Source organism: Coenobita brevimanus, chromosome 54, assembly GCF_032717465.1.
Source record: "Coenobita brevimanus isolate Jiangsu-jjx chromosome 54, ASM3271746v2, whole genome shotgun sequence".
Lineage (NCBI taxonomy): Eukaryota > Metazoa > Arthropoda > Malacostraca > Decapoda > Coenobitidae > Coenobita > Coenobita brevimanus.
In genome coordinates, this window is record NC_137007.1 from 26,330,120 (window position 1) to 26,357,350 (window position 27,231).

At 40.7% G+C, this 27,231-nt stretch overlaps 1 protein-coding gene across 2 annotated transcripts in view; it reads right to left on the reverse strand.

The window, feature by feature from the left end:
- TrpRS (Tryptophanyl-tRNA synthetase) overlaps positions 1 to 27,231 on the reverse strand; it is a 413,379-nt gene that overhangs the window by 73,375 nt on the left and 312,773 nt on the right. For both annotated transcript variants that reach the window (XM_080273391.1, XM_080273390.1), the window contains one exon: positions 23,025 to 23,219. In XM_080273391.1, the coding sequence (XP_080129517.1) occupies positions 23,025 to 23,219 (195 nt within the window). The remainder of the gene's footprint in view (positions 1 to 23,024; positions 23,220 to 27,231) is intronic.

A 27,231-nucleotide genomic window follows, 5' to 3' on the forward strand; every position in this document is an offset into this window, starting at 1 on the left:
AGGCGATGATGATGCAGACTCCGCCCAGCAGGACACTACTCCAGCCATCCCCAAGCTGAGCGCACTCCGGGAACATCTAGAGTTCGTCCTAGACTACCTGGAACACCCGGACTGCGACAGGGAGATGGGGCCCTTGGGACTCGTGGAGGAAGTGCGTGCTTTCCGGCAGCGCATCATCAATCGCCAGAATCGTCGGTCCTTGCGTCAGTCAACGCGATTGACAGTTTTTTCAGGCCCGTGACCCCCGCTGTGCCAAGCCCTGGTTCCACTCCGTTGCCTCCCCAAGACAGGCCCTCATGCTCCGAGCCACAGCCCAGCACATCAGCTACAGTGGAGTCACCGCTCGACGTGAGTTTGCGGCTGTCTTCAGAGTCTTCTGTAGTCGGTACGCCATCACCACTACCCACCGATGCACCCCTTGGACGCCTGCCAGTGATACTCTCGGGCTCTGACAGTGAATAAACAGCAAGAACTTCTCCACTAGACCACACGGGAATTTTGAGTGTTGTGCAGTGAAAAAAACGGTGTGTTGTGTTAAGGTTTTCAAGTTGGGAGAAAAGACTAAGTAGAAAAGAAATTTAACGTAACTAACCTTCTTTGTTTTGGCTTTGGAAACTTAAAAAACTTGGGAAAAGTTAATGTGCAACACTTAAATTTAATGGAACATTATTTGGACTAAAGTGAACACTGTGAAAAGAACGGACTTCTGTGTGTTAGTGACTAAGTTCAGTGCAAGACTTCAGGAAGAGTGTAGTGCAAGTGCTTCAGGAAATCGTTCTTACTGTCAGAGTCCGAGAGGAGGCGGTTATTCATCGAGGTGGCCAGGGACTTGCTGTAAGTAGCCAAAATGTTTCATGTTGTACTATTTTCCATACTATATTTACCAGAATGTTTCATATTGTATTTTTTCCCATACTATACTTACCAGAAAGTGTCATACTGTACTTCTTTCCATACTAAACTTACCTCATGCATGTGCAGTAGGAATGGGTTTTTCAGAGTTCGGTTAGGTTCGGTTAGGTTAGGTTCGGTTAGAGTCCATAAGTACCAGAATGTTTATTAATGTATGAACATACTTCTAAACCCACATTTTATGTGTCTATTGCATTTATTTCAGTCATTTATGTGCCTTATTGGTGTGATTTGGGTGTTAAATAGGTGCTATGCATGTCCGGAGGGAGTTGTATAGGTGTTTCTCTGTGTTAGGGTCCGTAAGTACAAGTCCATAAGCTGGGGCCCAATATCCGGACAAAACCAATATCCGAACCTACCGATGGCTCTATTGATCCGGATATTGGAGTGATTACTGTAATGAAATAAGGAAAAAATGAAGAAAGAAAATGATGAATTGAAGAAAAAATTGAGGGATGGTGAGCAAAAGGCATCTACTGTGGTTGCAACAACAGAGGAAGAAAAACAAGTTTGAGTGGAATGATAAATTGAGGAAAGAATAAGCCTCAGACAAATTATACAGTAGCAAAAGTGTGAAAATCAGACTAGAGCAGAAATGAGTAAGAATGGGCTAGAAGATCATGTAAATAAGATTGTAGAGGGAATGAAGTAGATGTGTGACCATATTCGATTAAGATGAAAGAGGAGGTGAAAAGAGTTAGACAAGTGCTGAGTGGCATTAATAATGAGGGATGAGACTGGGAACAAGAGACTGAGGAAATGAGAAGGTTAAGCCAGTGCAAGAAGGAGATCAGAAAGATATGAGTGCAACAGTCATGGAGACTGTATTACAGAGGAGTTCAAGAACATTTTCATAAGAAGGGTTTTAAACGAGGACAAAAGGGAGACATTAGAATCATTCTAAGAAAAGGCTTAAAGAAAAAACAAAAAAGGGCAAATGAGAACACCGGAAGAACAGAAGAAGCTTCTTTGGAGAGCGATCGTTACAATCCCATCTCGTTATGCAATACAGTTGTGTCAAGTGAAGACCTATCGCATAACAATTTACCAAACAGCAAGGTTGATATAATATGGGTTCAATGGGGTTAGGAATGGACCTCAACACACACACACACACACACACACACACACACACACACACACACACACACACCTCTGCCACCCACATGAAGTTTCTCCTATGCTAGTATGAGTTGTCACCAAGCACCCCCCCCCCCAAGGCTGGGGGGACAGGCCTAGACAATCATTCCACAGAAAAAGGAGTAAGTTCACTTAATATTGCACACTGCACAGTCTGTTAAGCACTTACACAGTTATCTGGCGACAGCACTGGTGTTTCAGTGGCCTTTTGTGCACAAAATGGAATGAAAGACAGAAAGATCACAGTGAGTGTAAACACTGGGCAGCCATCTTTCCTCAATCAGCTGACTGGAAGCCTCATTCTGGAGATGCTGGGTATGTAAGGTTGACACAATTTCCAAGTTGCAACCTTCAGGATTTCACACACAAAGAGGTATCACTTTGCTTAATATTGCACACTGCACTATTTCTTAGGCATTTTCACACTTAGCTGGCAATAGCAATGGTGTTTCAGCCACCTTTCATGCAGAAAATAGAAAAGAAAGACAAACAATAACAGGGAATGAAAACAACGAGCGGCCATCTTGGCTCTGATAACTGACTGTCAGCTTGCGTGCAACACTGTGTCCACATGAACTTACTGGAGGTGGCCATCGAAAATATTGCTCTAGTGAAACTGCTACCAGTTTTTTTACATTATTTCAAAAATGGATAAAACATTTGAATCATCATTCTAGTGAATTATCACATAATGAATAGTTGTACAACAACATTAAACTGTATGAAGGTTAAGTGGTGGTATAAAAAAACAAAGCAACAGGAATAGAGAATGATCAGGGAAACCTGTACTTTATACAGGAAAAATCATCCAATATATTACCACTATGCCTGGAACTGAACCTGGGACTCTCAGATGAGTGCCAGGGAGCAATCCATCACAACACGACCACGTAAAAGTTATCTCACATTGGCACAATCTTGTAACCAATGTTCCTCCGCCCACACTGTGGGCTTGAGGAGGGTGAGATAATCCCCTGGCACTCTGGCAAGAAGATACAGTAATCCCTCCACTATCCAATGTAATAGAGCCAAAGGCATGCCCAGAAAGTGGTCCCGTCCGGATAGTGAGCCCCTGCCTCCTGGACAGGTACGTATGACCATAACCCAGCTTAACTTTGAATGCCATCTAAAATAGCTCCCTACCGGACATGCATAGCACTTATTTAAACCTATTTAAGACCTTATTCACACCAATACTGGACATAAAGCATGATATAAATGAAAAGGAACCAAAGAATGAGGAATCACAAGTGACTGTACCTCAGCCAGGTACTTACAGCACGTTTGTGGCCGCCTTTTGTAAGGTTTTGGCAGTGGTGAAAATGCTCTTGAAGCACGTACAGTAATCCAGTGTTATGCTGCACTTACAGGAATTCTTTGCACTGTGAGCGATAACTGTTTAACACTGCACATTGTTAATTGCCTCAGGCTAGTTTCAACCACCAGCTTCAACCGCCAGGTTTGCACTCCACAGTTAATCCTTTGCACTCTGAATTCTAATTTCTTAACACTGCACAACACCATAAATTCTCGTGTGGTCTAGTGGCAAGGTATTGCAGTTTATTCACTGTTTATTGACAAAAAAATGAGCATGTGTGGCTTCCATTATGATAAGATACCACTCGCAATCGAAGTTAGGGAATAACTGTTTGGGTGTTGGTGAGGGGGAAACAGAGTTGCCAGATTGCAACGGCCACATTACCAAACTCCTCAGTTTTCATTACCAAATTTAACTCTTCATTACCAAATTCGTAAAACTAACATTTATTCTTCACTAATTATATATACAAGTGGAAATACATGTAATCACTCACATAATTAATAGCTAAGTTGATTATTTTCACGCTATGTACATTAGCAGATTAATCAGAGACAGCAAACAATCCACCATCTCCATCCTGTGTATCCTCATACATGTGAAAAATCCATTTGGTAATGCATTACTCTGATTCATTACCAAATGAATATTTCCTGACCAAATTGGCCCACATTTGGTCATGAAAAATACCAAATGGCAACCCTGACAGGGGAGGGGGAAGGGGGGAGGAAGGAAGGGGCGAGGGTCTGTGGTGCAACAGCTGTTCGGCGCCGCGCGGCAATTTCAAATTACAGGTGGGAAAAAATTCAGATTTTGGGGGGATTTTTACTTTTTCTGGACATTTTTGGGTTCTGAAGGTGCAGGCCCACAATATCCGGTAAGTGGGGATATCCGGAAAGTGGGTGTCCAGAAAGTACAGGGATTACTGTACTTTTAATCAGGGTTGGCATTGATTAAATCAAACTGACTTAATCATGTGATTAAATCAGTGATTTTTTTTACTAAAAAAATCATGATTTTTTGAATTTTTGATTTTTTTTATTTTTTCACCTAAAGATTAACAAATAGAATCTGAGGGTTTATAAAAGTTGTGTATAACTTTGCATTCATTTATTCTGATTTTATACTTAGGCATTAAGTAAGCAGATTTTTAAGGAATGGTGCCATTTGAAACTGTTACATTGTATGACATATAAAATAATTTTAAATTTGTGGAACTAAGGATTGATAATATTTGCAAGTTGCAACATACATTTTAGATAATCAGGGTCCAAGCAACACCCTTCCGGGCCCCGGTACTTGTGCAAAGCTTTTGCTCCCCCAGTTATCTGGAGCCATAAATCAGAACTGAGAAATGAATCAATACAGTTCATGCCAAGAAAACTTACATAATGGTTAATGGTAAAAAACAATAATATAAAGTCCCTTGCTTCAGAGAAAACTGAAATTTGCTCTTCTCCTTCATATAGCGAAACTCAGCAATAAGCAATTATTTATGGATTATTTATGAGTACATCCTAAACAAATGAAATGATGATATGCTTACCAGTAGTGAACTGAAAATTGGTAAATAACGTCCTAATCAGTATTCTTCTGCTTTCTGTAACTGTATCTGACTTGTGAATGGAATGCATATGCAACAAATTATAAAGTTTAGAACTCACCAAGTTCACTAACAGATTTCTGTTGAGAGCAGGAATTATGGTTTTTGTACATGAAAACCAAACTTGTAATTAACTGCACTATACTGTAGTTCATATGGCACTGAACTAGGCAGCTAAAGTTTTCCCAGCTGAAGCAGCTTGCAGAGTTTACCAAGTCCGTTGTTGCCAGTGAATATTTTCTTCCCATTATCTCAGGAGTTTTTTAGTAACTTTACATTGCAGTATATATATACCGTGTTTCAAAAACCAAAGCCATAAGACTAGGTAGGCTATGCTTGGTCACTGAAAGCCATGTTATAATGATATTAGCTTAAGATTTTTTTTTCTGTGGTAATATAATCAGCTTTGGTCCCTTGGAATATACTGTATTGAAAACCACTGGCAACTCGGCCTTAACCAAAAGTGTACAGACAGGACCTGAACAGGAATGTTTGTGTGTGGTAATACAGTATAGCCTAATAAGGCAGCTATGAAATATACTGTCTTTATTATCAATGGCAACTCAGCCTTAACCAGTAGCATACAGACAGGACTTGAAAAGGTATGTACTGGTACCTGGATTCTGGACAGTGGCTTTCAGCCTGAACAATCAGTGGATAGACATGACATGATGTTAACAGTATTCAGAATACAGCTTCTGAAATGTTTCCTACCATATATGATGAAAAAATAAAAAAAATCAAAAACATCAAAAAAATTGAATAAATCATTGAATTTTTTATTTTTTTGATTTTTTAAAAAAATCAAAAAAATCCCCAACCCTGCTTTTAATCTATCTCAAGCCCTTGTGAAAGTCAGAATGAATAGAGAAACCTGTACTTTACATAAGAAAAATCATCCAATACATTACAACATTGTGACAATGTCAGACAACTTTTACCTGGTCATGGTGTAGTGGCCTGCTGCCCGTTTCTCACCTGAGAGTCCTGGGTTCGATTCCCGGCAGAGTGGTAATACAGTAATCCCTCATTTATCCGTACACAATAGAGCCAAAGGCATGTCCAGGAAGTGGCAACATTTGGATAATGAACGTTACCATACCCAGACCTTACCTATACCCACTTCCAACCTATACCTACTCTACTTGTACAGTATCTTCTTCCTCACATTAAAAAAAAAAAAAAAAAAAAAAAAAAAAAAAAAATATCTATTACCAAACGCCTCAATCCCGTTTGGGGTGGCCACAAGCAAATCGCCTCCACTTCACCCTGTCCCCCTCCATTTCACTGCCCTGCTCCCAACTCACACCCTCCTCTCTCATATACCTCTCCACCCCATCCCTCCATCTCATCCTCGGCCTCCCCCTCCCTCTTCCCCCCTCCACCTCACTCACATACACTCTCTTCGTCAGTCTTTCACCCTCCATCCTCTCCACATGGCCAAACCACCTCAATGTGTTCCTCATAACGCTTCCTATCACATCCACAGCCACAACACAACGCTCCTTTACATCCTCATTCGTCAGCCTGTCTCTCCATGTGACTCCACAGGCTCCTCTTAAATAACTCATTTCCATTGCTCCCACTCTTGACTTGTGTCCTTCCAACAATGTCCAAGCTTCACTTCCATACGTTAGAGTTGGTATCACAATACTGTCATGTAGTAACTTTTTCACTTCCATGCTCACTTCCCTGTTTCTTATCACTGCTATCAAAGAACCAGCAACCTTTCTTCCCTGCTGTACCCTTTCAAGCACTTCACCCTCCAAACCTCCATCCTTACTCATCATACTACCCAAGTACTTAAACGTACTCACATTTTCCAATTCCTCACCATCCAACCTCGCTGTACATTCACTGACTTCACCTCTCTCAAAGATCATCACTTTACTCTTCCCTACATTCACCTTTAGATTCCATTTCTTACACACTCTCCCAAACTCATCCACCATGCCTTGCAGCTCCCCTTCGTCCTCACTCAACAACACAGTATCATCTGCAAACAACAGTACAGGGAGTTTCCAAACACTATCCTCTCTCACCCGGGCCACTCCAACATCCACTATCCTACCTCGTACCTCTTTTATTACCCCATCCATGTACAGATTGAACAACCATGGAGACATGACACATTCCTGTTTCAACCTTCAAAGAGAAAAATTCACTTAGTTCACCATCCACACACACTGCAGCCATCATACATACTCTTCACAGCATTCAACAACTTCCCATCTACTCCATATATTCTTAATGCTTTCCACAATCCTTGTCTATCCACCCTGTCATATGCTTTCTCCAAATCCATGAAAGCTGCATACAACGTCTTTCCCTTCTCTAGAAACTTTTCCACTAAAGATCTAAGAATGAATATCTGATCTACACAACCTCTTCCTTTCCTAAAGCCTCCCTGTTCTTCTCCAATGGGGTGCTTTCAAAGCTAGTATTCCGCTAGATGGCTCCACTGTTGCAGTAAACACATTCTCCGCACTGTTTAAAAAGCATATTTTTCTTTGTTAATTATCTATACTGTTGTGTGAAAATGTGGATCATGGTAATGTCATATACCGAAATATAAATAATACAAATAGAACACGTATATATAACGTATCGTGAAGTGTTTATATTTATCATCAACGGAAATTAAAATATCACTGATGGCATGTGATGGCAACCCGTCCTTCCAGTGACCCTATATTATTTAATTTCTGCTACATTTAGTGCAAATTTGGTTCTTAATACATTGTCTGTTCAGACTCAAAGTACGCCTAGTGGGTATCTAGACTCATCCAGTTTCTATGTGGGCAGAAATTTAATGTTGAGTAAATACTGGCATTCAACATTTTGCTCGCTTGCTTCACGCATGCGCACCACAAGACAGTCCCGTGTTTAAGTTTTTTCACGAGGGCTGTCAAGTTTCCATGAAAAATTTTATTTTGATGGCGTGTAATGTCACGGATTCACTCAGAGTAGAAACAAGCTAAATTCATAACATTCGTCATTGGTTCATAAGTGACTATGTACAGGCAGTGTGTTTCACTGAGCGATATCTTTGTGTGAATCTCATTCCCACATCTTGCCTCTTTAGCTGTTAACTAAGCTACGCCCATTTCTCATGTCCCTGTACCCGACGTTGGTTACATTACTGTCGTAAATGGACACACCCACAAACACATATAGTTCAGTAATGTGAGTTCCTGACTGTTGAGCTGAGAGAGAGACCTTCCCCTGCAGCTTCCTTGCACCATGAGTGAGTCATATTCATATGTATCATTGTAGCTTTTTGTAAATAAAGTGTTACAGTGAAGTTTTGTCTTTTTCTGTTGAGAACTAGTGGTTATTTTAATTTTTACATTTCACCAAGTGCCTACCAAATAAATACCTTAAAGTCATCTTATCATCAATATCTCACACACATTGCCCCCTCTTGGCAAGTCCCTAATGGTATGGTCATGTGAGAACTGTCTCCAGGCCACCTGTCCACACACATATGTTTGTAAGATCTTCCACTGACTGAGTCAGTAGCTTGTGCACATACCAGTCCTCTTGACCTGGATGCAGTCTCACTGGGGGTAGACATTTAAGAGAATGCAGTAGTATTTACTCGTCATGTGTTCTCACGTTTGCATATACATACATATATATATATATATATATATATATATATAATCGTGAATACTGAACTTGACTCCGTGTGAATCTTGTGGATCACTTGGAGGCGATGTCTTGGCTTGTTAACGTTTGCATATATATATATATATATATATATATATATATAATCGTGAATACTGAACTTGACTCCATGTGAATCTTGTGGATCACTTGGAGGCGATGTCTTGGCTTGTTAACCTTCCACAGTCGTCTGTCCTCGGTGAGACCGGGCAAAGAATGACGCGTAAACGATCTTGGTTTTGGAACGGTTCCTCAGACCGGATGATTTATGATGGTGAATGCCAGTATTTACTCAACATTAAATTTCTGCCCACATAGAGACTGGATGAGTCAAGATACCCACTAGGCGTACTTTACACTCTGAACAAACTATGTATTAAGAATCTAACTTGCACTAAATGTAGCAGAAATTAAATAATATAGGACCACTGACATGGCGGATTGCCATCACATGCCATCAGTGATATTTTAATTTCAGTTTATGATAAATATAAACAATTCATGATATGTTATATTCACAATTTCACACAACAGTGTAAATATTTAACAAATAAAATTATGCTTTTTAAACAGCGCGGGAATGTGTTTACTGCTACAGTGGAGCCATCTGACGGAATACTAGGCTTTTCAGAAGCACCCCATTAATTCCTCTATTCTTTCTCTAACTCTGTCAATAAGTATCCTACCATACACTTTTCCTATTATACTAAGAAGACAAATGCCCCTATGATTACCACACACTTCTTTTTCCTCTTTTCCTTTGTACGAGGGAATAATTATACCTGACTTCCAATCCTCCGGGACTCTACCTTCCTCTCAGGCCAATCTGCATATCTTCCACATCCACTCTACTACTATCTCTCCCCCATGCTTCAGCATTTCACCACACACTCCATCAATTCCTGGGGCTTTCCCCAATTTAACTTTCTTCATTGCTTCCACAACTTCTATCTTACTGATTTCTTCCTGTCTTCTCACCTCCTTCCTTCTCCCAGCCATTCCCCAGCCACTAATACTCGCATTACTTCCATCCTGTAAGTTCAACAATTCCTTAAAGTGTTCTCTCCATCTGCTCACTTTTTCTCCCTTCTCCACTAGTAATCTACCATTTTTATCTTTCACTCCCCTGCTAACCTCACTTCCACCCTGTCTTACTCTCTTCACCTCTTTCCAGAACATTTTCTTACAGTCCCTCCACTTTACACTCAAATTCCTTCCAAATTTCTCATCCACTCTCTTCTTACTCTCTCTTACTAATCTTTTCGCCTCTCTCTTTCTTTCTACATATAACTCTCTCTTCCACCTCCCAACTTCTTCCACGCCCCTATTTCTCATCCATTCATTGTATGCTTTCTTCTTTTGTGCCACAGCCTGTCTCATCTCTTCAGTCCACTAGGCTGTTCCTTGCACCTCCCTCCGTCTTCTCTTCCTCCCACACACCACATCACATGCTGCACATATTTCTTCTGTAAATATCCTGCACACACCTTCCACATCCCCCATCTGCTCCAATTCATATTTGCCCAATCGTTCCTCCACTTCTCTCTTATACTCTGCCTCTTTCTCATCCTCTTGTAAACTTTCCACTCTCCTTGCAACTACTCCTTCCTCTCGTCTTTCCCTTCTTCTATTCCTCCATCTTACTTGAACCCCCTCCCAGCACAAATGTCCACTAACGCACTGCCATTCTCATCTATCTCAGCAGGCACACCCCACTCACCAACTATTCCATCCACCTTCACATTCCCTACTTTACCATTCATATCACTGATCAAAAACACTCTCTCATTCCTTCCAAACTTTTCCATGCACACTTCCACATTTGTCCAGAACTCTTCTCTCACTCTGCTAGCACGATCTTGCGTTGGCACATACACACACAATCGCCCACATTTGTATTCCAACTTTCAACCTTACCCACACAATCCTTGACCCAAGTGATCCATACTGTCTTATGCTCTTCTTCCATCTTTTACTCACAACTATACATACCCCTTCCTTTGCCCTCTCATTCTCACCTGCTCCTGCACATATACCCCATCCATACTCCCATTCTCTCACACTTTCTCCTCTCCATTTTGTTTTAGTTATTCCACATACATCCACTTTCGCACCCTCAAGCACCTGGACAATCTCTCTCTCTTTCACCTCATCATTCGCTCCTCTTACATTCCATGTTGCCATTACCAAGTCCTTTGTCCGGTCCTGGGTCGACATTGTTTGGTCAGTCCTTGTCTGAGGATTCTTGTATATCTTTTTAGTTAGTTGTTTTCCGGGGAGGGGCACTAACCCTCCACCAACCCTTTTAGTACAGTACCTATGCTTAATTTGGCAATAATTCCAGTCATTCAGGCATATTTAGACATCATAACACACATAGGAATATCCAAAGTAATGATAAATACCAAGAAAACCATGCAGAAAAACCAGTGAACACCAAAAAAAACACCCTACCTATTCACTATTGTATGTACTGTTGTCAGCACAAATTCGTTGCAAGCCTGCTCGTATGATATGGGTCGTTTTGTCTGGCAAGTGTATGGGGAACTAGTTGCCACTCAGGCTTTTTTACTCTTTAAAGATGTGTTTGTAAGAATTAGTACTACAAATCACCCAGAATGTAATATTCTTTTATCTGATTAGAATAAAAATGTGCAAAAGACGTCAGAAGAATGTTGTGGAATGATTAAACTTCTGCTCTCTCCCTCATATCCCTTCCGATGTCCCTCTCCAACCTCCCCCCCTTCCCCCCTCCCCCTGCTTTCCTTCATTTCCATTCCCCTCTCTCCCTGCACTGTCTACCTTATATTATCCACAGCGCTAATCTACATAATGAACTGTACTCTTCTCTATTTCATGTCTATTCCTGTAACCTTTTTGCTCCTCTACATCTGTGAATTTCTTGCCATGCCACAATCTTTTTCTCCCACTCTTTACTCCAAACGTGATGCAATAGTTCAAAACATTATTGGTCCGATCCTGCTTCGTGAATCAGTGACAAAATGAGGAGGATGGGAACATTTTTCCTAGGGAAGAAAGAGGGCAAGAAATAGGAATGGGCACAAATGTTTGTTTAATTTTGCCTACTGAAATAATAGCCACCGACTGCCAGGCTCACTCAAACACCAGTAAGGAATGCATCACAAGAACTAGACCTAAATGTTCCTATATCTCCCAGCTAATGGTAGTGATAAAGGATGGAGAAAAGGAAGACAACTGGAATAAATGGAGTGGGAAGGAGACGGGTATGATGAGAATGAGATTCAAACAGGAAGGAATATCGACAATAAACCCTGGATGTAGTTGTAGCACTTCGAACAGGAAGGAATATCGATAATAAACCTTTGATGTAGCTGCAGTACTGGGAGCAATGGGGAACAGGGCAGACTGGGTTTAGTAAACAGTCAAGAAAGAATTGCAATACGCCAATCAAGTTAGTGCCATGGATAAATGAATGAAGGTAGAGAGGGTGGGAGAGGAGAATGTGGAGAAGCATGAATGTGAGTGGGGGGTAAGAGGGAGAGGGAGGGGTGGAGGGGACGTCAGGAGGAGTAAGGGGGAGAGAGGGGAAGGGAGCTCAGACACAGTTATAATGAGGAATACCAAAGTATTGAGCTCATATGTCATTCCATAATCATCTTCTTTCAACTCTTGCACTTTTTTATACTATTCCAATACGGTATACACTTTATTGTATTCTAGGCACTCTCCCAGTACCACTTCTTAAAAACACATCATTAAAGTGTATAAAAGTCTATGTGGCAACTAGTCCCCTTACACTGTTGCCAGACAGTGGGACTAACATCACATGACTAGACTTGCAGCGAATTTATGCAAAACACATCATTAAAGTGTATAAAAGTCTATGTGGCAACTAAAAACACATCATTAAAGTGTATAAAAGTCTATGTGGCAACTAGTCCCCTTACACTGTTGCCAGACAGTGGGACTAACATCACATGACTAGATTTGCAGCGAATTTATGCTGACGCCTGTACAAGCTCCTTATTCTGACACTGTCTTCTGGTCATTCTGGCATATTTTGACATCAAAACAAACATAGAATTATCCTAAATAAATTTTAACACCACGGAAACTATGAAAGAAACCTAAAGGTACCTGCCGAAATGCATTCGGTTGGGGTACTTAACATCCAGTGCATCGCAGACAGGCTTCTTAACCTACACACCTCCCATGTGGTCTAGTGGCAAACATTTGCACCTAGCAAATGTCCCATAACTCCTCCTCCTCCTCCTCCTCCTGAACCTGCTGGAGCTGGTTGACGAGCAGTGATGTATGGTGCAGTAATGGTGGCCTACCCACCTCGAGTGACTTCAAAGACACCCGCAAACTTACTCAACGGCTGTCGACATGCTTGGTTGTGGGTCCGATGGTATAGGCAGGAAATGAGGTGGTAGTGGTGAGAATGAGCTGGCACTCGTGGGGCTTGCAGGCTTGGAGAAGGAGTCGATCCTGGTCTGACAACAGGACCGACGATTCTGCCAGAGGATGACAGTGTCCTGGACTCCCCGCAGCTCCACTGCGAGGCGGGGCAGCACCATCTCCCTGTCCCCGTGCGGGTGCTCGACATACTCCAGTATCCCCTCTAGATAACCACAGAGGACACTGAGATGAGGGACTGAAGGAGTTGCAGAGGGATGCAAATCAGGGTCTTCATCCTCGTCCTTGTTGGTTCAGCTGTCCTCTTCCATGCCTGCAGAGGCAGCACTGGCGATTTCCTCATCGGACATGGTCTGATAACCAGGATCGCCGCCGCTGTCGTCCAGCCAATCCTTCACGTTGTCGACGTCCACCTGCCCTCCTGCTGTTCGAATGCGTCTATAGAAATCATCCACATCTAACCCCTCAGGTCATGCTCGGCTTCCATTCCCTGCAGGAGACAAGACCAACCGCTTGTGAGGGTTTGCATGGAGGCTTCCTTCCACGTGTTCGCCCAGTTAAACACTGCAGACTTCAGGTCTTAACGCCGAAGATTCTGCAAGGTCTGCTCCCCACGTGTCCTCAACTGTGTCCTCGTCCTCCAGCATCATCATCACGTCACTCATAACCTCCGGCGGTACAGTCTCTTTGCAGCCACGATAACACCCTGGTCCATTGGTTGAATCAGAGCACTCATATTAGGTGGCAGAAATATGCACCTAATGTGCCCATCATAAGCAACTAAATCCTTCTCAGACAAATGCACGAGAGCATTGTCCAGGAGCAGGAGTGTCTTCACCTGGTCGTGAGTGATACCAAGGACCTCTGTTTGATAATGGATAACCTTGACAAATGTCTGTGGAACCAATCTCTGAAGATCTCAGCGGTAGACCAGGCCTTCACAGAATGGTACCACACAACAGGCAGGCTATCCATCAACCCACAGGAACGACGTGGTTGTTTTGCACGTCCAACAACAACGGGTTTGAGGCGGTGCATCCTGTTAGCACTGGCACAGCACAAAACAGAGACACGTTGTTTGGACAACTTCCAACCAGGCACAGACTTCTCCCTTTCCTCAGCCAGGTTGTTGGTGGGCAAGGAGCGGCAGAATAGACCAGTTTCATCAGTGCTATAGACTTGACCAAGGAGAAGGCCCTTGTCCTTGATCAGGCGCTGCACTTTCTGGCGAAACGGGCCTACCTCCTCCGCTGCCGCATCCAAGGCCTTCCTGTGTGCCTAACGGCCAGTAAGTCCAGCTTTTCCATCCTCTCTCTGTACGAGAGATCTGCCAGACTGGGGATCATCTTGGTTGCTGTTCTTTGTATTCTCTCAATCTTGTTTATATCTTTCTTTTTGTGTGGGGACCACACTACTGCTGCATATTCTGACCAGGGGTGGATCATGGCCACTATCAATTTTTTCATCATCTCCTCATCCATGTAATGAAATGCTACTCTTATGTTAGTCAAGAGTTTATATGTCTCTCTAACTGTCTTGTTAATAAGTTTCCCAGGTGACAAACTATCCTGGACCAGCACTCCCAAATCTTTCTCTTCTCTCGCTTTTGTGACTGGTTCATTACCCATCAAATAATTCAGTGATGGCCTCTTAGTACTTTTGCCAATTTCCAATATTTTACATTTCTTTGCATTGAATTTCATTTCATCCAGCTCCAGTCATGTATCCTATCCAGATCCTCCTGCAGCATTTAACAGTTCTCCTCAACCTCTACCTTCCTCAAGATCTTTGCATCATCAGCAAACAGACTTGCATAACTGGTCACTCCATCTACCATATCATTTACATAAGTCAGGAACATAACTGGCACCAACAACGAGCCCTGTGGGACTCCACTTGTTACTTCCCAAACTTCTTGTCCTTTATTACAGTAAAAGCCCTATTATTTGGCATCTATGGGACTGGGCTGCTGCCGAGAAATTGGATTTGCCGAATAATCAAAAAACCTACTCACTCAATACCTTAAATATATTGGGAACACTGTCGTCACCACTTATGGTATTACAACTGTGTTTGGAGAGAGTACTCTATACTGTACAATACTGTAATCAATACAGTACTATACCTGAATCTGAAATACATATATAAATAAGTGAACATAAACAAGTGTAATGACACAGTAGGCCTACAAGTCAGATAACACTTCCTGGATGGCCGAAATGATACGGAGTATTACCTATCAGCTCAGTACATCATTTGTATTGGTGAACATTGTCATCACTACTTATATTATTACAAATATGTTTGGAGTGAGTACTGTATACAGTACTTTTTCCAAACAAAGTAAAATAGTAGGAAATTTACATAAAATAAAGTGGAGGAATATGAATTGGTAAGGTCTTTCTGATGAAAGTTGAATGTACAATTAGCACTCATTTTTTTGTTTGTTTTTTTGTTTACATGTGAAAGGGAGAGTATTGATGCAAACACTAATGTATTCCATTAACTCCTTAATAACCTCCGGCATTGAGCAACCCTTTACAGTACCGATGTAAGTGATGTCGAGTTAGTGTGAGCTGGGTGAAAAACTAAACAATTATGGGAAGGGAACGAAAGTCACTGGTATGTTTACATGACTCTATGCTATGATTCCAAGCAGTCAGGGGGTCGCTTTATCTCAGATGTTTTCGCCCATTTGGTAAATGAACCGTAACTTTCTCAATTCTCCCATGAATCATAGTGAATCATAGCATGGGTTTAGGAAGCTAAATAACACATTGCTAAGTGCGCCAGATGATTATCTTCACATCCTCAAGAAAATGCAAGAAATTTAATCCTTCTTTGAGTACGTAGAGTAAGTTTCTTCCAGTCTTCTGAAATCAAATTTATTTTTCCTTAAGATGTGAAGATAATCGTCTGGTGCACCTAGCAATGTGTTATTTTGTTCCCTAAACCCATGCTATGTTCTGCCATGAGTCATGGAAGAATTGATAAAGTTACAGTGCATCTATTAAAAGGGCAAAAACATCAGAGATAAAGTGACCCCCTGACTGCTTGGAATCATAGCGTAGAGTCGTGTAAACATACCAGTGACCTTCGTTCCCACCCCATAATTGTCCAGTTTTTTTTTTTTATAGCTCACACTAACTTGACATCACTGACATCGGTACTGTAAAGGGTTGTTCAATGCCGGAGGTTATTAAGGGGTTAATGGGATACATTACTCTTTGCATCAATACTCTTTCACATATAAACACAAAAACGAACAAAAGAATGAGCGCTAAATAAACGTTTAAGTTTCATCAGAAAGACTTTAGCAATTCATATTCCCCCAGTTTATTTTACGTATTTTTCTGACTTTAGGTTAGGTTAGGTTTGGTTAAATTATTAGGTACAGTTAAACTCAGTTAGGTTAGGTTTAGTTAAACACTTAGGACAGTTCCTTCCACATTATGCTGACGAATCAAAATACAAGAGCTGTCACAGCCGTACAGCTAAAAACAACGGGGAAACTGATTTAACAAGCAACAGTTATTTATGGGTAATGCATTACAGTATCAGTGGTTCATGGGCTATGCAATTAGCGGTAAATGTCATTTTCAGGAAGTTGTCAAGATTAAGTGAATTTCAAGAATTAGCGAGGGGGCTTGGAATGTAACTCTCGCTAATTTGGGGGGATGGTTACTGTACTGTATGATACTGTGCAATATTGTAATCAATACAGTACTATACCTGATTATAGTGAACATAACAGAAGTGTAACGAAACTAGGCCTACGAGTCACAGATAACATTTCCTTGACTGCCGAGATTATTCCAGACATCTGCCGAACAATCAAAGATTTTCGTAAAGGGGACTATTTCTCAAAACTGCCGAAATGTCGGATCTACCGAATAATCAGCTGCCGAATAATAGGACTTTTACTGTACTGTTCTCATTTGTCTGTCTTTCAGAAAGTATCCCATCCATTCCAGGTTTCCCTTCAGTCCTCCTATATGCTCTAGTTTCCACATTAATCTCTTATAAGGTACCATGTCAAAGGCCTTCTCCAAACCTATATACACTTAATCCACCCAACTGTCTCTCTCCTGTACCACATCAATCGCTCTTGAGTAAAAGCTTAACGAACTGAAAACACAAGGCCTTCCGCTTTTGAATCCAAACTGACTTTCAGCCAAAATATTAATCTCTTCCAGATATTTTATCCATCTATCTTTCAGGATTCTCTCACACAATTTTGTGACCATGCTGGCTAGGGACACTGGTCTATAATTCAGGGGTTCTTCCCTGTTTTCTTCCTTATAAATTGGTACCACATTTGCCCTCTTCCATTCTTGAGGCACTTTCCTCTCTTCCAGAGAACACACAATTAAACTGTGAATCTTATCTGCCAGTTGTTCTCTGCATTCCTTCAGTGTCCAATTAGAGATTCCATCTGGTCCTGGGGCTTTTCTTACATCTTGAGTTTCCAGTAATTTATACACTTCCTGTACTTTTACTTTTACATCTTTTATCATTACATTTCTAGTCTCTCCCCCCCTTTCCACAAACTCCTTTTCATTAGTGAAAACCAATTGGAAACATTTGTTCATTATTTCAGCTTGCATTGCCACATCTTTATAGACCTCTCCTTCTACTTTCAGTTTGGTGATTCCTTCCTTTTGTTTCAATTTGCCATTGACAAATCTATAAAACAGTTTGGGTTCATCCTTACATTTGTCTATTATATCTTTTTCAAAGTTCCTTTCTTCCTCTCTATGTATTCTTGTATATTCATTTCTAGTTCTTTTATATTCTTCCTTTGTTGTTCCACACCGTGTCCCTCTCTTTTTTTTTGCTATCATACACCTTCTATTAAACCACTTCTTTTTCCTGTTTTCTTTCCCCCTTACTCTTGGCACATATTTTCCACTCCCAAATTATAGAGGTCTTGAAAGATTTCCCATTTCCTCTTTATCTCTCGTTTCTCTGAATTTTCTCCAATCCACATTTTCGAAATATTTTCTCAATCCCGTAATGTTTGTTTTCCTAAAGTTGTATCTTCCCTGCCTATAAAGCTCGTCTCTTGGCACCACGTTCCCTATTATCTGAAACTCAATGACCACATGATCACTTTTTCCTACAGGACACAGATATTTCAAAAATTCATTTACGTCAAGTTCTTTTGTTAACAGTAAATCTAATCTTGCTGGTGTGTCCTCACCTCCGAATCGTGTCTCTTCATTGACCCACTGTGTCATCACATTATTCATTGTTATATTTAACAATAAAGTGCCCCACGAATCTTCACCGCCTCCTGAGGCCCATTCCTCCCAGTTCACCTCTTTACAATTAAAGTCATCCATTAAAATTATATTGTTGCTTTTCTCAATCACTTTCTGTAGACAACTATCCATGTCTGACAACATCTCCTGGTATTCATCATCATTCCATGCTCTTGTATTAGGGGGAATGTACACTAATGCCATATTTCTCTTGCCATTCTCTCCAGTTTCTAATTTCATATTTATCACTTCAGCCCTCCCCTCTCCCATTTCCACAGTATCTACATTTATGTTGTTCTACACTGCTATCATCACTCCTCCTCCTGCTTTTTCTTTTCTGTCTCTTCTCCACAGTTTGTATTTACCATCTCCCATATGATCAATATCTTCTCTTAACTTGGTTTCTACAAAGCACACAACATCAGGTTCATGTACCCTCAAGAAATCGTTTATTTCTAAAAACCTTGCCGATATTAAACCATCAATATTAGTATATACCACTTTCAAACTTTTGTTGTTGTTTTTTATACCCTCTTCTCTCCTTCTCTCTGTCAATACCACTTCCTGAATTTCTGATCCATAATTCTCCAATAAAACACTGTCTTCTCTTCCTCCGTTCTCTGTTCATTTTCTAACTTTGCTTCCTTTACTAACTCCTTTATTTTAGCTCTTTCTTCCTTATATGCATCTCTCCTTATCCAAACATTTTTTAATCCCTCTTTGTCTGATAATTTCCATGTCCTATTGATAATTTTGTTTACCATTACCTGGGACTTAATCTTTACCTTCAATGGCCTTGCCCCTCCTTGCTCGTACTTTCCTAACCTAAACACTTCAATCTCTTCTCGAGCTTCGTTGTTACCCTCCATAACTACTGATATAATTTCTTTAACCTTACTCAGTTCTTCTCTTTCTCTTTCTGATCTTACTGTCATACATTTTCCTTTTACTCCTAAAATCATTACACATTATTTCTTATCTGCTACATCCCTGACTAAAGATTCTCTACTTCTCAGTACCTTAACCACTTCCTTCACCTTTTCCTTGCTTTGTTGTTCTATAATCTCTTTCAAATTTACATTTCCTTCCACCTGAATTTTGTTCCATCACTTGTGTTGCTCCTTGATTTCCTTAATATGCTCATCTTGCACCCTTGATTTGGATTCATACTCATCTAGTTTACTTTTCCTCCTGTCCCTTTCTTCTTCCCTCTTGAGCTGTTTTATTTCATTTGAGGCATATTCGTTACTCACTTTTAATTCTGTGACTTCTCTTTCTTGTTCCTCACTGCAGGTGCAAACTTTTTCCAGTTTATTCTGAAGAACTCTGATCTCTTTCTCCTAATCTAAGGTCCATTCCTGCAACTCTCTAATTACTGTCCATACCTTTTTTAACTCCTGGACACTCCTCTCTGCTGTTTTCTCTACTCCTGCTACTTTTGTTTGATTCAGCTTAGTACTTCCATTTCCCACATCATCTTCTGAGACGCCCGCAAATTCCCCCTCACCAGTTGTAAACCAAGCCCTGTCCCTCTCTTTATGACCGAAACCTGCATTTTTTTTTTTAACTATTGTCCAATGGGACCACCACTCACGCACTCATTCGCATAATCACAATAGGCTGGTCTCCTTTTCACCGCTGATTCAGCAATTATTTCCCCACGATCCAGGAACAGCTCTGTCTCTGTTGGCGACCTGTGTGTGTGTGTGTGTGTGTGTGTGTGTGTGTGTTCTTACCTAATTGTTCTTACCTAATTGTATCTTTACAGGAATGAGTCAAGCTCGTACTGTCACGTGTCTTAAACCATATTTATCGTACATATCCTTAAATTTGTGAATTGTTTTGGCACACACTATTTCATTCGGTAGTGCATTCCATTGATCAATTGCTCTGTTTGGGAAACTGAATTTCCTTACGTCTTTATTACCTCTCTTCTTATGCAGTTTTTTGCAGTGTCCTCTTGCTGATGCTTCTCCATATGTTAAGTAATCATTTATATCTATTTTCTCCTTTCCTGATATGCACTTATATAGCATTATCATGTCACCTCTTTTCCTTCTCTCCTGTAGTGCTGGTAGATTCAGTTTATTTAGTCTTTCTTCGTAGCTTAGGTCCCTTAAGCTTGGTATCCATCTTGTAGCGGCCCTTTGAACTTTTTCAATCTTGTCTATATGCTTTTTGAGATGAGGACTCCAGACTACTGATGCATATTCCAGGGTTGGTCTAATGAATGATGTTATTATCCTTCTTAGCATGTCTTCATTTATGTATGTGAATGCTATTCTCATATTTGCAAGCAGTGTATACATGTTCCGTACCTTCTCGCTGATGTGGTCAGCCGGAGATAGTCTGTTATTGATAATCACACCTAGGTCTTTCTCACTTTCTGATGTGTATAGGGTTTTATTTCCTAACTTATAATCCCAATCAGGTCTTTTTCCACTTTTACCAAACTTGATTACATGACACTTGTCCACATTGAATTCCATGTACTACTCCATTCATGAAGTTTATTTAATTCTTCTTGTAGCTCCCTACAAGAGTCTGTGCTAGTAATTCTCCTTTGTATTTTTGCATCATCTGCAAACATATTCAGATAGCTCTCATTTCCAGTGTTACTGTTTATATCATTTATGTACACTAAAAACATGATTGGTGCCAGCACCGAACCCTGTGGTACTCCACTAGTCACTTCTTTCCATGATGAGTAGTTTCCTCTTAGTACTGTCCTCATTTCTCTTTTTATGAGAAAGTCTTGCATCCAACAAAACAGTTTGCCTCGAATTCCTCCTTGATGGTACAGTTTCCATAAAAGTCTTTGGTGTGGTACTGTGTCAAAAGCTTTCTTGAAATCTAAATAGATACTGTCCACCCATCCTTCCCTTTCCTGTATTGTGTTTGTTACTCTGTCATAGTAGCTCAACAGATTAGTAACACATGATTTTCCTTTTCTGAAACCAAACTGTCTTTCTGTTATCATACTGTGTTCTTCTAGATGATTTACCCAAGCTTTTCTTATAAGTTTTTCTAATACCTTGCTTACAACACTGGTCAGTGATACTGGTCGGTAGATGAGAGGATTTTGTCTATTTCCTTTCTTGAATAAGGGGACTATATTTGCTTTTTTCCAAATATCAGGTAGTTTCCCTTGACTCAAGGATTTCTTGAAAAGTGTGTGTGTGTGTGTGTGTGTGTGTGTGTGTGTGTGTGTGTGTGTGTGTGTGTGTGTGTGTGTGTGTGTGTGTGTGTGTGTGTGTGTGTGTGTGTGTGTGTGTGTGTGTGTGTGTGTGTGTGTGTGTGTGTGTGTGTGTGTGTGTGTGTGTGTGTGTGTGTGTGTGTGTGTGTGTGTGTGTGTGTGTGTGTGTGTGTGTGTGTGTGTGTGTGTGTGTGTGTGTGTGTGTGTGTGTGTGTGTGTGTGTGTGTGTGTGTGTGTGTGTGTGTGTGTGTGTGTGTGTGTGTGTGTGTGTGTGTGTGTGTGTGTGTGTGTGTGTGTGTGTGTGTGTGTGTGTGTGTGTGTGTGTGTGTGTGTGTGTGTGTGTGTGTGTGTGTGTGTGTGTGTGTGTGTGTGTGTGTGTGTGTGTGTGTGTGTGTGTGTGTGTGTGTGTGTGTGTGTGTGTGTGTGTGTGTGTGTGTGTGTGTGTGTTGCTGGTGGAGGCATGATGGCATGGTGGTGAGGCGAGAAGGCATATGCTGCTGTTGGTGAGATGAGCTAGCCTGCCTCAAGATCGTTGATATAATAATCGCACTAACAGCTGCACTCATGCCACACTTCTGAAAAACCTAAATGGAAATGGTATTTGTGGTTGATTGCAGTCTTCTGGAAGTGTCAATATTGTGGAAGGCTTGTATATGCCTCAGCTGTGCCACTGCACCTCAGCCACATATACGGACATGGGCAAAAAAACAAAAAAAATTGCCCCAACCCCACTCTCTCTCTGACTAAACACACTTCACGGACAATTTGAGGCCATCAGCTTGAAGTCGAGGGATTGGTGAGTATCATGACACTTAATTTTTATTTTTGGTTAAGTATTAACTGAGATATTAAGATTTAAAAAAAGATGATTTTCTCTGAAACGTCTGCCTCGGAGAAGGATCGGCAGAAATATATGCCAAATGCCATGGGTTAATCTGAGTAAGAATACATTCTTATTGTTCATTTTCATTCATTCATTGCCAGATGCCATGTATCCCAAACGTGGTGGCCAAGGGCTTAGAGTTATTTGTTTTACAGAGAGGGGCACTAATCCTCCACCAACCCCACTTGACACGTAGGGATGCCACATTTACAATAACATACTTTTATTTTTTTAATCACCCCTCAAAAAGAAGAATGCCCCCTTGATACAGTGGGAAGGGATATTACAGGAGGAGATGGCTTGTATTTCTGTAGAGAAAGCAAAAATAATATGAGGCTTAAGGTTATGCCATCAGCTGCCATACAAAAGAAAGTCACATGATGGATTAGAGGATTTATGATGATCTCTTGCTCTGGGTCTTAAAGTTTCCCTTCCTTCAGACTCCTGACTTAGTGTTCAGGAGGTTAATTCAGTCAAATTTCATGGCATTTTTTCCTAAAAGAGCAGTAAACCACTGCTTATGTGAGGAATCACCCCCCTGATACATAAACTCACTTCTGCAAAGTTCATAATAAATAATCTAATAACAGGTTTATAAAGTGCAATTCACTAGCTAATTATCTCTATAATACTGATACCTTGATAAGTTCAGCTTTCAGCTCCCCTGTGAGCATGTTGCCTGCTGAGTACTCTCGGCGAATTTCTTCAAGGCGTGTGTCATCTTCCATGAAAAAAGTGAGGTACATGTATGAAACATCTACCTCACAGTCACCCCCAAGAGCCCTGTGCTCTTCAATGGTGTCCTTGCCCCCTGAGAATGCATACTTGTTGATCTGCAGACGGAAAGTGTTTTGAGTTACCTTGATATATTTTTTTTTAACTGAAGTGATAGAAAATAAAGTGAACCCTTAGTTACCATGACTAACTGGTAGGGAACATGGTGCATCATTATGGACTTGCGTAAACACACAACCTATGGAATTTATCATAAATGGTACCAGATACAGCCAAGTGCAAGTCGAAGTTTTCCATTGTATGACAATTTAGATCCACAAAATAAATACATATGGGTATAGTTAAGTTAACAGAAAGGAATGAAAAGAGTACAAGCATGAAAAAAACATACCACTGAGAGACCTGAGATGAGCTTGAGGTTATGGGGTACGAGATTCTGTGGCTAGGGAATGGAGAGTTAGCTGTCTCCACCACCTGGGATTAACTCCTCGAGTAGGGCCTCATCTTTGAATCCCTCAGAACCATCAGAAACCACAAACACTGCACCATCATTGTTGGCAGAAACCAACACAGAAGTGTCATAACATTTTTTAGCCGAAAAATGCGGTATAATGACTAAAGTGCAGACTTGCTATAACCAAGGGATCACTGTATAACAAGTTACCTTTACCACATATAAACAATATGGTGAGAGTGTAATGTGGTACGAATATGATGTACATAATTAGCATGGGTTATGGGAAGCATGTATGGTAAACCATCAGCAACATGATTATAAGTTGTTGCAGCTGTTCTGGCCCTCATAAACTTTGATGTGCATGTGATGGACTGCAGTTATCTGACAACTTTACCTGCTTTCTTCCAGAGTCCTGAGGTATGATGAAGGATTTTGTATCTGTGAATATACAATAAATGTGTAGTATTGTGATGAACAGCATAAGAGTTTGGGGAGAGTGTATTATGAATGAACTGTATTTTTCTGATAACAGAGTAAAATTCCATTTTTATGAAGTGGCTAAACACACAATTCATTTCAGTAAAGTGAGATCTTTCTGTAAAGTGACATTTTCTGTTTGATTCTGATACTCCAGTTGGGTGCTTTTCTATCTATCTATCTATCTATCTATTGCCAGACGCCTCAATCCCGTATGGGGTGGCCACAAACAAATCGTCTCCACGTCGCTCCGTCCCCCACCATTTCACTGCCCTGCTCCCAACTCACACCCCTCTCTCTCATATACCTCTCCACCCCATCCCTCCATCTCATCCTCGGCCTCCCCCTCCCTCTCCCCACCTCCACCTCACTCACATACACTCTCCTTGTCAGTCTCACCCTGGTTGTCTAATTTTGGTGAATGGAGGATTTTAAAATGCATCTCAATTTAACCTATCAACTGACAAGCAGATAAGCACTGATTTAAAATACTGGTGATATCATTATCCAGTTCTCTTTACATGACACTTTTAGTATAACAGTACTTAACTGATCAAACAGCTGCTGAAAAGGTAATTACTTTTATTACAGTATGCCCTCATAATCTGCAAATGATACATTCCTCATACCCAAGTAAATACACAAACCATATCAATACTTAACATGGATGTGTAAAATCAAAGACAAAGGTTGTGTCGCAGTTTTGTCCCAAGATTGGGTAAAACACGTGAAACATTATGAGACCTCTGCCACAGTTTATGTATTCGTAGTTGGCTAGCCTGGTTTCCTCAAGCTTCATATCAGCTGTTGATGGGATGACAGTATAAATGAACCTACAAAATCTTGAAGCCTTAACACTGATTCGCATCCAAGGGATGATATGGGAACCATATTTGGTCAGGCGATGACTCCCTGCCCGTTACACCCTATCATAAAATGTTAAGAAGGTGCAGTATATACCTATGCATGGAGAGGGACAGCAATATGCATCCCACTACCACAATGAGGAAAGAGAGAAGGATCTACCTTTATTATGGAGGAGATAATCCTAGCAGAAAGTGAAAACATACAGTGCACAGTCCAGCCTTGTTATGTGATAGGGTTGCATCAAGTGAAGACCTATTGCATGATGAATTGTCACGTAATGAGATCAATATAACATGGGTTCAATAGGATTAGGGTGAGTGACCTTGACTGCAAAGCCCAAAAAAATAAAAACTCTGCCACCCATCTGAAGTTTGTTCTATGCCAGTACAAGTTGTCACCAAGGTCCTCCCCCAACTTTCCCATGGCTGGGGGACAGTTGGAGGGCCTGAACGATCATCCCACACATAAAGATACAGTATCACTTCTCTTAAAATCACACACTGCATTATTTGTTAAGCACCTGTGCTGTTATTTGGTGACAGCAACAGTGTTTCAATGACCTTTCATGCACAAAATAAAATGAAAGGCTAACAGTCACAGCGGATGTACACACTGGGTGGTAGGACATTGCATGATCATAAGGTGATTTTTTTCAAACTGGACTTCAATGAATGAACACACATTTACAGTATTTGTTTCTGTTTGGAAAGAAAAGTAAATGACAATGTCTCTTTTTAACAAAATGAAAATAAGTCACCCCACAGACGGAATCTTGTCCTACACTAATGGCTCATGAAGGCAACTATGAAATCAACCCATGAAAATGAAGACATTTTCTGACAAAACAGCCAAGACTCAATTTGTGGACAATATCCTCTGATGGACAATATCCCCCAAAGGACAAAATTCCCCCAGAAAATATTCTCCCATGCACAACAACCTCTGAGGAATAAATTCCCCTAGAAAATATTCTCCCATGCACAACAACTTCTGAGGACAAAATCCCCCTGGAAAATACCCATATATACACTCAACCCCCTGCTATCGCGCCTAATTGGTCACAGGAAATGCGCGTGATAGCTGAATATGCGATAGCTGAACTGAACAATCAATGGGAAAATTTCTAATTGATTTTTCAGTGGCCCATTTTTCTAACTTTTAACCACTTTATGCCTACGATTTCCTGCCAATCTCTCCTCTAACATGAAATAAAGCATTATTATATTAATAATAACAGTATAATGAATAAATAAACAACATAAAAGGCCATCAAACTTTTATAAGGATTACGGCTTGGGTGGTCTGATGGGTTCCGAGGCTTGGGAGTGGCTTAGTTGCCGCCAGATCTCTTTGGCTGTCTCCATTTCTTTAGTGTCCACAGCTAAAGGGGGTATCACATGGTACCTTATATCAAGAATGGCTGAGGAACATTTAAGTGGAACAAAACTTGGACGCTATCACACACGTTCCTCACACTATTGTCAGAGCCCCATCTCAGTTGTAAACACGTGATTACGTTATCGACATCACAGTTTTTTCGGCATAAGAAATATTAACTCTTTATAAGGGTTTCAAAATGATTGGTATTTATTCTAAAATACAATATTAATAAGTATTCAGTGTTAGGCTAAATTTCAATCCTGTAGTACGATATACAGGTAACTCGCACGGAACACGTGGGTTTCGTTCCTACCGTGCCGTGTTAGGTGCGAAATCGCGTACAGTATATTTAAACTACTCCGTATTTTGCTCCCTAGACCCCCCAAATGTGTTGTTTTGCTGTTATCTGTCACTAGAAAGCGCTTTAAGTGGTTAGAAGGTTTATTTAATGTTATAACTCACAAATACAGTACTCCTGAGCAAAACTTCAACACACAAATACTGTACGTAAACACAAGGAAACATTCCGACGCCGATCATAGGTAATCATATAAATTAGGTTAACTGGTACCAGTGCTTTAACTTACAAGTACATACCAGAACAGTACATATTTAACTTAGAAATGCAGTACTGTGATATCGAATGATTTCAGTACATAATCTGTTAGGAATGGCTGGAAAAAAAAAAAAATGTTATGAATACATTTTCACCTTTTTGATATATGTTTATGGTAGTTTTGAGTTGTTTTTTACGTTATCATTGTGCCCATGCTTGGAAAAGGGAGCGAAAGAGTTGAATTTTCAGTCCTAAATGAGAAAACTGCACGTCCTCCAAGGCTAGACTCTGCCACGGGAGAATAAAGTGGAGGGTCAGTCCGATTAGCAATAAGGAAGTTGTGTCACAACTTCCAGTTCCCACACCACGAGAA